At 51.5% G+C, this 11,226-nt stretch overlaps 1 protein-coding gene across 1 annotated transcript in view; it reads left to right on the forward strand.

Moving 5' to 3' along the window:
• BMERB1 (bMERB domain containing 1) overlaps positions 1–10,765 on the forward strand; it is an 89,289-nt gene extending 78,524 nt beyond the window's left edge. Inside the window, exons 3-6 of the mRNA XM_075563715.1 lie at positions 1,115–1,188; positions 6,809–6,923; positions 8,195–8,277; positions 10,653–10,765. Of these exons, the coding sequence (XP_075419830.1) occupies positions 1,115–1,188; positions 6,809–6,923; positions 8,195–8,277; positions 10,653–10,765 (385 nt within the window). The remainder of the gene's footprint in view (positions 1–1,114; positions 1,189–6,808; positions 6,924–8,194; positions 8,278–10,652) is intronic.
• The last annotated feature ends 461 nt before the right edge of the window (positions 10,766–11,226 follow it).

Consider the following 11,226-nt stretch of genomic DNA (forward strand, 5'->3'; position numbering starts at 1 on the left):
TTTGCCCATCACTCTCTCCCATGTCTTCTCCCGTGCCTTTTCTGCACGGGCCCATTTGGAGCGTGATCTTTGTGCGCATCCTTCATTATTTCAGGCCGGTCTGGCTATCTGGTGTGACGGTCACACAAACCCCACAGGTGGGTGGCCGTGAGGGGAGAGACATCCACCTTCAGGGGGCTGGCTCTCTGGTTTTATTTCTTTATTTAGGCTACCCCCTGTGAGTGGTGAGCAAGACTGGGACCATTTGTATTTGAATCTGCCGTGCTTCAGTAGAACTGATCATGCTCCACATTGAGCGTTCTATGTTTTGACTTTGCCAGGGCTCTAATAAGAGTCTGGGATGCCCATTACTATTGGACTCCTGCTTGGACTTGAACTGACCCCTCGGTTCTCTCAGTCATTGTATGAGCTTGACCAGGAGTGGGCTCAGGAGATCAGAGCTTGCAACAAAGGGAATCCAGAACAGAGAAACACCTCAGGACCAATAATGAGAGTAGCGATACCAGGAGGGGAAGGGGCAGGTGGGGGAGAAAGAGGGAACCAATCACAATGATCTACATATAACCTCCTCCCTGGGGGATGGACAACAGACAGGTGGGTGAAGGGAGACATTGGAAAGTGTAAGGCATGACAAAATAATAATAATTTATAAATTATCAAGGGTTCAGGAGGGAGGGAGGTGAAAACATGAGGAGCTGATTCCAAGGGCTCAAGTAAAAAGAAAATGTTTTCAGAATGATGATGGCAACAAATGTGCTTGACACAATGGATGGATGTATGGAGTGTGATAAGAGTTGTACAGCCCCCAATAAAGTGATTTCTTTAAAAAAAGGAGGTGGGGTAAAGCCTACCCATTATCCCACCTGCTTAAAAATGACCCATCGTGTGAATAATAACAGTTCTTCCTAGTGCTCAGCTCAGTTGACTTTTATTAAAAATCATTTAATTCCTCTCGGTTACATTGCCCTTCATCAAGCCCTACCAGGCCTCCTACACCCTCCTCACCACCGATTTTGGATCACTTGTTCCCTTGTCCCTTCCCCCACCTCCTTAAAGAAGGTGTCATGTGTGTTGTGCCAGCGTAACCTGTCACGTGGTGCTCCTGTTTCCCCAGGATGGACGACATGCAGCTCTGCAAGGACATCATGGACCTGAAGCAGGAGCTGCAGATCCTGGTTGCCATCCCAGGTAACATTCACATCTTGCTCGTACGAGCCTGCCCTGCTTGTCTGTCCCCCTTGGGTCTGGAAGATGGAGTCCATCTCTTGCCCTCCGGATCTCCTCCTCGTAACGCCACCCTCCCTTCCCGCATAGTTCAAACACACTCCGAATCAGCCACACCCGAGGTCCAGTCTTGGTCCTAGGATTTCCTGGCTTTGGGATCTTGCACAAGTCACTTCACCTCTCTGAGACTCAATTTCACTTCCTTGGAAACGGAGGTGGTCGCCGTACCGAACTCATCGTGTGCAGAGTGCATTGTGGGAAATGCCCAAGTGCAAGGGCGTAGTTTTACATCTGGCCCTCATTACGAGTTCCGTGAATCTGAGTACTGATTCGGTTGTCCTGGTGGGGGGTGTTGTGGCCTGGCTTGAAGACTATGGGGTCAGTTCAACTTCCATGTTTTCACCCTCTGAGGAATAGATGCAGAACTCTATCCTAGAGGCAATTACTGGAAGGACAAAGGTGTTTCCAGGAGGCCAGGACATGAAGCTCAGCACGGCCTTACAGGGAGCTGGAATCTGGCATCAGAAAGTGGAGCCTGCCCTTTGGCATTCACCCTTTCTTTCCTTTCTCGCTTCCTCCTCCCTCTGGTACATGTTTCATTTCTCTCTCTCTCTCCAGAACATGAGCCAAGCACAGCCATGAGCCACGCAGGTGTCCAACACAGAGGCCCAGGGTCCCAGTGTCAACTCCCCGGAGACTCTGAGAGACCCAGCATCAGCCTCTGTCTCGTGTGCCAGGACTCCACAACCACAAAATACCACAAGTCGGTAGCTTAAAAGAACAAAAATGTCTTTCCTCACAGTTCTGGAAGAGAAAAGTTCACACCAGGGCCCCAGCCATGTCCAAGTTCCTCTGTGGCTGCTCTCCTAGTTTCTCATGTCTGCCAAGGACCCTAGTGTCTCTCTGCTTGTGGATAGGCGGCTGTCTCCCCAGTGTGAGGCTCTGAGGCACCTCTCAGAATTGATTAGGTTTAGGACCCATGCGACTCTTTGTTACCTCGTGAGCATAATTTTTTTAAAACCCTCATTTCCAAACAGGGTCACATTTACAGGTACAGGCTTTAGAAGCTCCATCATTCTTTGAAAAGAACAACAAAACTTTTATTGGCACTTCATCCATATATCATACACCTCAATAGTCAGTCACATCAAGAAGAGTTGTAAAATCATCTCCACAATCAATCGGAGAACATTTCCTTCTTCCTTGCACTCACTGTTATTTGTGTAATTTTTTTTTCAATTTTGGCAAAAATATACACAACAAAGTGTTCTCCAATTCAACAACTTCTACACACATAATTCAATGTCATTGATTTTACTCTTCGTGTGGTACACCCATTGTTGATATTCCCTTCCAAATTGCTCCCTCACTTCCCTCCCCCCTGCCATTCTTTTTTCCCCTTTATGCAGGAATACAGGGATGGGAGGACACAATTCAATTCAGGCTAGCCCCATGCCTAGGAGATCCCTCTTATCCCCTCCAATCCCGTTCCCCTCCCCCACCTTCTCCCACATCCTCTTGAGGCTCTTTCTCAATACGCAGTGGGCTATTGCCAGCTTTCTAGATGGATTTTGCTGGCTTTGTGGAGGGGGGGGTGCGGGGGTGCAGGGGAAGCTCCTAGCTCCTGGCAACACAGCCAGACCAGGATTAAGTGAGGAGAATGCCCCATGATGAAGGGAATCGTGTTGCCTGCGCCCAGGGTCAGCATGAATCAGCTCCTCGGTAGGCACAGAGGGAAAGGTCACTCTGGTTGGCGGGAACTCTTGGGGCCCTTCCCACCTTGACGTCCACTCAAGGACAAGCCACCAGGCTGCACCCACCACCGTAGAGCTGGGGACGCTGAAGCCCTGGCCACCTTCCCCTAGACATGACCACAGCATCTCCGGTGACGCTTGGCCATGTACGGAGATGGTTTTGATCATCTCAACTGGAAAGGGGAGGCCCTGCGACTGGCATCTAGTGGGTGGAAGCCATCGATGCCGCAAAGCATGCCCCAAGCTGGGGGGCACCCAGGACCCGGCACCGTCCAGTCCTGGGTAGTGCCAGTAGGAGTCAGTGAAAGAGGAGGAGCTACAGAGTGGCAGCAACAGCGGGCTCAATCACGGCCGTGGCTGTGAAGATGGCCCTGGACCTGGTACTGTTTCACTCTAATGTCCGTGAGGCCACACCCAACAGCAACAAGCCGGTGGGGCAAACAGGTCAACACTTAGCTACTGCCAAAAGGTTGGCCCTTCAAACCCACCCAGAGGTGCCTCGGCAGAGGAGCCTGGCGATCTCCACAACGCAGACTCACCTGGGCTAAGGGCTCCCTAGACCAGGTCAGTGGGACAGGCATCCTGCATGGCACAAAGGGTTAAGCGCGGGGTTGCTAATGAGAAGGCTACCAGGTCAAGTCCACCCTGAGGCTTCCTGCCTGGAAAACCCTATGGGGCAGGTCTGCTCCACACCTGGGGCTGCCAGGAGTCAGAATCAGCCTCCCAGCAGCTAACAGTAAGGACATCGACCGGTAGGAGTCCCTCTAGGTGCCAATGGCGGCTGACCCCCCAAAGGGAAGGTTTGTGTCCACTAGAGGAGGAGCCTCGGAAGAAAGACGTGATTATCGACATGGGAAGGGAAACAATCGGCCAGTGGAGTCGCTATGAATCAGAGGCAACTGCATGGCGACCGGCTGCCATGCCAGTCATGTGCAGGATGAGAGCCCCGGCGTGAAGCGACAATGACAGTCCAAGCTCATGAGTAATACGAATCATTCCCACCCCACCCCCCAAAAAGAGCACTTACCGTCGGCACCCTCGCCTTATGCAATTGGCTTTTTATTCGTTAAATCAGTATGTATTTCTCTGGGACCTGCTGCCATAAAAATTTCATATGGAAGGCTCATGCAAAAATAGGGTCGCAGCCCTCCGACCCCACAAGGCGGGGGGATCAGGATCAAGAGCTCACATCCGAGTCCCAGGGTCTGAGGGCACACGGACCTCCTCCTGCCTACCTCTTCCCACGTTCGGACACTAGCTGCCCCTCCCAGAGCACTGCTTCTCTCGACGGGGCCACACAGAACTCAGAGAAGACTCATGGCTGTGGGGGGGTTATTCAGGAGGTAACAAGTTACAATCCAGAATCGGGAACGATTCAGGATGTGGTTCTTTGATCGGGACAGTTTCTCAGCCCTCTAGGCAAGACTCTCTCAGTCTCTCTTCCCAACCTGCTGGCACCAGTGTTAAAAAGACAAAGTGCTCGCTGGTAAGTCCCCGGTGGGGTGAAACCTGTGCCACCAGGCACGTCTCAGCCCAAAAACCCTCTGGGTGGGCAGGCTTAGCTCTATCAAATGCCTGGGGGCAGCCTCCTAGAGGTCAGGCACACGGCTCTGTCCTCAAAGTGAAATCCTCGCTCTTCCACATGGTCCAGAGGTCTCCTGGAGCACATTGGCCCATAGAATACACCGAGTCATGTCCTGATTGCTCTCCCATGGGTACCGATGGTGGATCTAAGTCAGATGAAATCTGAACAATTTCAAGATTTTCACGACGCCTGGTTTATTGGTCCCACGGGGAGGGTCTTTGTTTTATTTGGGGCTGTAGTCCTTCCTGAAGGCTGCAGTCTTTGATCTTCCTCCGTCAATACTTCAAGTCCTCTCAACTTTCAGCAAGCAAGGCTGTGTCGTCTGCACATCACAGAGGCTGCGTCCCTCATGCCGTCCATCTCCTTAGAGTATTTGCTCATCAGACAGAGAGAATACGGACAGTGAGAGACACGCATCCTTCCTGCTTTAATTAAAAGAGCACTTTATTGGGGGCTCTTACAGCTCTTAGAACAATCCACACATCAATTATATTGAGCATATTTGTACATATGTTGCCATCATCATTTTCTAGATATTGACTTTCTATTGAGCCCTTGGTATCAGCTCCTCTTCCCTTCCTTCGTGACCCCTTGAGAAATGATAAATTATTCATATTTTCATATCTTACATGGACTGCTGTCTCCCTTCCCCCAGGGTCTCTGTTGTTTGTCCCCCTGGAGGCTATGTGTGCGTGTGGTTATGTGTCGATCATCGTGATCGGTTCCCCCTTCCTCCCCTCCTCTCCCCACTTCCCACTACCCTTCTGGTGTCGCTACTCCCATTCTTTCTTGCCGGTGGTCCAGGTTCTAGATTTTCTCTGGTCTTGGCGCTGCTACTGCTGACGAATTGACGGTGAAGCGGTGATGCCGCACTGGACTGAGCTGACCCCACACGGGCTGAGCTGATGCCCGAACATTACAACACTCACAGGACGCAGCAGCACACATAAACAAGCTTGATCAGCAAACCATGTTCTTCGAGAAGAGAATGGGCACCTTATCTTAGGAGGGCGCCGACAGCAAACAGTTCACAGGTCTTTATAATGCCTAATTATTTATCATTTATTTTCGGGCTCTTTCCTGATTTCAAACCATGCAGTATCCCCTCTTGGTCTCTGAAAGGTTCCTCATGAGCACAGTGGAGTGTTCTGGAAATCTCATTCTTTGCGATGTTATACAAAATGTGTCAGCACTCACACAGTTAAGTGCCTTTCCGGAGTCACGGAAGTCCATGTAAGCATCTTTCTGGTCGTCTGTTTTCAGCAAAGACCCAACTGATATCAGCACCACTGTTCCACATCCTCTTCTGACCCCGGCTTGAGTTTCTGCCAGTTCCCCACTGGTGCGGCATCTAGACCTTGCGAGTGACCATGTCCCGCCATCTTGACTTCTAAGGAGCATTCTGGTTGTCTTCCCTCAGAGATAGGTTTGTTTGTTCTTCTCAAAGTCCATGGTACTGTCTGCATTCTTCCCCAACACCCTAACTCAAGTCCATAAGTCCGTTTGTCCGTTTTCCACATGGATACAGATGATTGCGAACACCATGGTTTGACTCAGTTACACCCGAGACCTCGGTGACATCCCTGACCTTTAACGAGGTCTTCGGCAGATCTACCCAATGCAATACGTCATTTGTTTTCTTTGAAAAGCAAAACAACACGGTTTTATTCGCCCTCCCTCCACATGGCGCACAGCTCAATAATCAGTCACACCCAGAAGAGCTTAGTCCTCACCACAGTCACGTCTAGGCCATTTTCTTCCTCCCTGTGCTCATTCGAGTGCTTTTTCTCACTGTGGCAAAAATACGCACAACAAAACATTCTCCAACTCTACAGCTTCGACATATATAAGCCAGGGCCATTGGTTATGCTCTTCGCGTTGTACAGCCACCACGGATACCCTTTTCCAAAGCATTCCACCACCAGTAGCATAAACCCAACGCCCCCTAAGCAATAACTCTTTCTGCTTCACCCACGGCACCCATTGGTCAAGTTTGTTTTCTCTCGCTCTCTCTTTTAAAGTAGTTTTCTCGATATAGTTTTAACCCATGGCTAAATCGCTTTTTAAAGAGTGGTGTAGACACCATCACCATCAGTTCTAGTGATTCCTTCACGGCTGCTTCCACGAGTGCTGATGGACATTCCTGCCATAGAACCATGCGACCAATGCAGGGCTGGCCCCTCAGCTCCAGGGCTTCCACCTTGTCCGTTCACCGGATCCTCTGCCGACATTGTCTTCTTTCCAGAAAACGAGAAATCCAAGGTGCAGAAGCAGAGAGAGGATGAGCTAATCCAGAAGATCCACAAACTGGTGCAGAAAAGGGACTTCCTGGTGGACGATGCGGAAGTGGAGCGGTTAAGGTCAGCGGGCTGTGGGCGGGCCACTCATGGAACCCCCCAAACTTGATCACACACACACACACACACACACACACACACACACACACACACACACACACACACACACACACAGCCTTCTCCAGCAGACCCAGTTCCAAGATTGCAGATGCCCAGCAAACTCCACTGTGCATTCAAGACAAACTTCAATCCAGCGCCCCAAGCCTGCCCAGGGCCTGCAGGTTTTCCGTGGATGCTGCTTGAAAAGGCGGGGAGGAAGGCGTTCTAACACGTGACATCCTGCCGAGCCGCCCCTTCTTATTCTTTTGTTCCCCCTGAATATTGTTTTGGTTTTGGGGGAACGTCTGTACAGCACAGTGGGTCTCCACTAGGTAATTTGTGGAATAGCAGCTCCATTTTCCATCATCGGCCAGCAGTCTCGTTCATTGACGTCCGGGGCCCTGTCTCTGGCTGCTGGAGTGTCCCTGCCCCCTGGTCTCCCCATCCGGGCTCCTGAGTAACCGCTCACCTGTCGGCTCCAGAGCTTCTCCGCCACTCTCTTCATGGAGCTGGCTCCGCGTGACTTCCAGAGCTTCCATCCCCTCCAGAGACTCCATTTCCTGCACTCGCATGCCTCCTCCCCTGCCCTCTCCGCCTCCTCCTCGGCCTATCCTTGCTCTTCCGTCTGGAGAAAGGTCCCTTCTAGTAACCAGGCTTTCCTGTTTACAGACCCACCTGGCACCTCAATCCAGGACAGAGGGAAAGCAGTGAGGGCACCAAGATGGGAGGGCCCCAAGGAGGCCGTGGGAAAGCTGGGGCTTGAATAACTTCGTCCCTGGCCAAAGAAAGGCACACAGTGTCTCCTGCCTCCCAGGGCCTCTCTCAATCCAGAGACATTTTCTCCTCCCAGGAATGCACCTGTCGGCTCTCCCAGGCGGCGCTCACCCACCTTGCTCCTGGTGAGCCTCGGGAGAGCCAGGGTGCTTGCCCACAGAGCCTGACCATGTACCCCCACCTGATGGGGGTTGAAAAGCATAGGGTCAGGAGGTGTCCCAGCTCACTGAGACTCAAGCAGAAGGAACCGCTCCCCTATCCCCAGGCCAACAGTCACTTTCGTTGATACGTCTGCTTCAAGTTTATGGAACACAGTGCACCTACATCATCCATCAGTAAAGGCACATCTTCCTCAAAGCCCACTCACGGTCTCGCCTAGTCCATCTCATTTCGTTGGCTACTCAATGGGCTTCTGGTCTTCATGGACTTTTGTCTTTCTCTAAACTTCTCTGTACTCACAGGGAACAGGAAGAAGACAAGGAAATGGCCGATTTCCTGAGGATCAAGTTAAAACCTCGAGACAAAGTAACCAAGTCCCCAGCCAGTGAGTACAGGCATGCTTCTCCTCCCCTCCCTCCTCCTAGTCCAGGAGAACCAGAACTTTAAATGACGCCTGAGAGCCAAAGGGCACCCAGGGACACACATCTGTGACCCGTAGAATGGTGGGGGGCAGACAACTGGCATCACCTGTACTGATAAGGCTCCCCAATTGATGTAATGCTCTGCTGCTTTTGTCTGAACAAAAGACAGACCACTGGCCGGTTGAGTTGCTTCTGACTCGTGGCAACCCCAAGTGTGGTCCAGCAGATTGTCGAAGGGGTGACCTTTGAAAAGCAGATCTTCTGAGGCGCCTGGGGTAGGGGTGGGGCAGGATTCAAACTGCCAACCTCTGGGTTAATAGCCAGCACTTAACCATTTGCATTACCCCAGGGACCCCCTTTTTTTTTAACAAGAGGGTCCCCTATTTTCATTTTGCATTGGGCTCTGCAAAGCACACAGTCAGTCCTGGCAGCAGCGGCCTCACGGTTTGGGGTAATTTCACAGGAGTTGGGGAAGTGCCAAGACAAGAAGGCGGGACAGGCCCAGGGGCTCTGGTCTCGTTGGGGTTGGAATCTCTGGGAGAGAGAAGCAGGAAGCATGCTTCTCAGGGCATTAGCTACACAAGATATTGGGGTGGGTGGGTGGGTGTTTGTATGTGAAATGTCTGGGAATTGCTGCGTACGTGACCCTGCTTGGAGCATCCCGGGGTCCCCTGTCAGATTACAGAGCGAATGGGTCCTTCTGTCAAAGAGGATCTCTTTGTGGTGTGACGATGTGGCCGCTGCTGGATCCGTGAGACATTTTCATGTACAAGAAACGGACACTGATCCACACTAAGCCCCAAACAGGATTGTTGAAAGGAGAATAACACAAACCTGAACCTTCGGATGGCCCCTTGCCAGAGTGCCCTCGATTCCCCTTACTTCCTTACCTCCGCCCCGCTAGGCATGCTGGCTTCATTTCCCCCACCACCCGTCTTTTTTTTTTTAATCATTTTATTGGGGCTCGTACAACTTGTATCGCAATCCATCCATTGTGTCAAGCATAGTTGTACATTTGTTTCCATCATCATTTTCAAAACAATTTCTTTCTACTTGAGTCCTTGGTATCAGCTCCTCATTTTTTCCCCTTCCTCCTCCATCCTCCCTCCCTCATGAACCCCTGATAATTTATAAATTATTTTTTCATGTCTTACACTGACAACTGTTCTGTTGTCCATCCCCCTGGGAGGGGGTTATATGTAGATTATTGTGATCGGTTGCCCCTTCTCCCCCCCCCCCCGCCACCTTTCTCTTCCCCTCCTAATATTGTTACTCTGATTATTGGTCGTGAGGGGTTTATCTGTCCTGAATTCCCGTGTTTCCACCTCTTAACTGCACCAGTGTACATGCTCTGGTCTAGCCAGATTTGTAAGGTAGAACTGGGGTCATGATAGTGGGGGGGGGGGAAGCATTAAAGAACTAGAGGAAAGCTGTGTGTTTCATCGGTGCTACCCTACAGTCTTAACGCTGGGGCCTGAACCAGAGCCCAGCACTTCCATGTGAAGGCCACCTCTTCTCTCCCCTGGTGTCTAAACACATCCATCTCAGAGAGAGAGTCTGATCCACCCTTCTCGGATTATGTCCCCATCTCTCAGGCCAATCACCATCACCAGAAGAGTGGGTCACTGAAATAACAATTCTCTAAAAGCATCAATAAGAATATTTAAAAGAAAAAAAAGAATATTTAAAAGGGTGGCATGGATAAAAACAACTAACATACAAGATGTTAGGAAAAAATATGTAGATTCGCCCCCCCTCAACCCCCAAATTCTAAAAATGATATTGTCACTGAAGTCAAATCTGTGGACCGTTTGAAGAACAGATTAGACATAGTTAGACATAGACACAGCTGAAGGGAAGATGCATACATTGAAAGACAGCTCTGGGGAAATGGCCAAGCGTGCAGCAGAGAGAGACAAAGAGAGACACATTCTAAAGGGGGGGGGGGGCTAGCGGACATTCAAAAAGGCAACGTAACAAGTAATGGACGTAAAAAAATATCCAAGAAGGGACTGCACCAGCATTTGACAGAACGAAGAGCCACGAGCCCAGGACTAAAATGACCTGACCAAGATTTCCTATTTACTGAAGACTTCGTGACTCGTAGGCCCCGTGCTGGGAGAGCCGGACAGGGAAAGGGCTGACTCAGGAAAGGCCGTGGGACCCTGGGGGAGATGGCAACAGTCCCGCCTTAGCTCTCACTGCCACACTACCTGGCCTGTGACGCTGAGCAAGCCGTAGCCAGGGGCTGGGGGGGGGGGGGGGGAGGCTGGAGCTGCAGCCGGTCAGGGGTCTCCTCACCTCATCTCTCCCTCTTTGTGCTCCTCCCTTGCCGCAGGCTCCCGGGCAGAGAAGAAAGCAGAGCCCCCACCTAGCAAGCCCACGGTGGCCAAGACGGGGCTGGCGCTCATCAAGGATTGCTGTGGGGCCACCCAGTGCACCATCATGTAACCCCGACGTGGGGTGCCCTTGGGGCCACGGGGACAGCCCCCCTCCCACCCTCTTGTCTTCATAGCCCCCATGGCACTGGGGCCCAAGAAGTCTCCAAGACGGAAGGGGTTGACGGCAAGCCTGTGACTGCCGCCAGGGGCCGTGGGCGCGGCAGGCAGGCCCGGCCGCCCTGTACAGAGTGTAGCAATAGGGAGTCTCTCACTGTCGCATGGCCCTCCCCAGAGCATGCTGAACCCAGGCGTCTGTCTCACTGTCTATCCAACTCTAGGAAAGGTCCTTTTTTTGGGGGAAAAAGTATTATATCTACTTCTATCTAGCTGTATCTAATTCACCATGTGAATGGACTGGGGGCGAGGCAGGGTCCCCAGTGTGTACAGTTGTGATTTCTCAGCGGTCTAGCACAGTGGTTCTCAACCTCCCTACTGCCGTCACCCTTTCATACAGTTCCTCCTGTGGTGGTG

This window comes from Tenrec ecaudatus, chromosome 12 (genome assembly GCF_050624435.1).
Source record: "Tenrec ecaudatus isolate mTenEca1 chromosome 12, mTenEca1.hap1, whole genome shotgun sequence".
In the NCBI taxonomy this organism is placed as follows: Eukaryota; Metazoa; Chordata; class Mammalia; order Afrosoricida; family Tenrecidae; genus Tenrec; species Tenrec ecaudatus.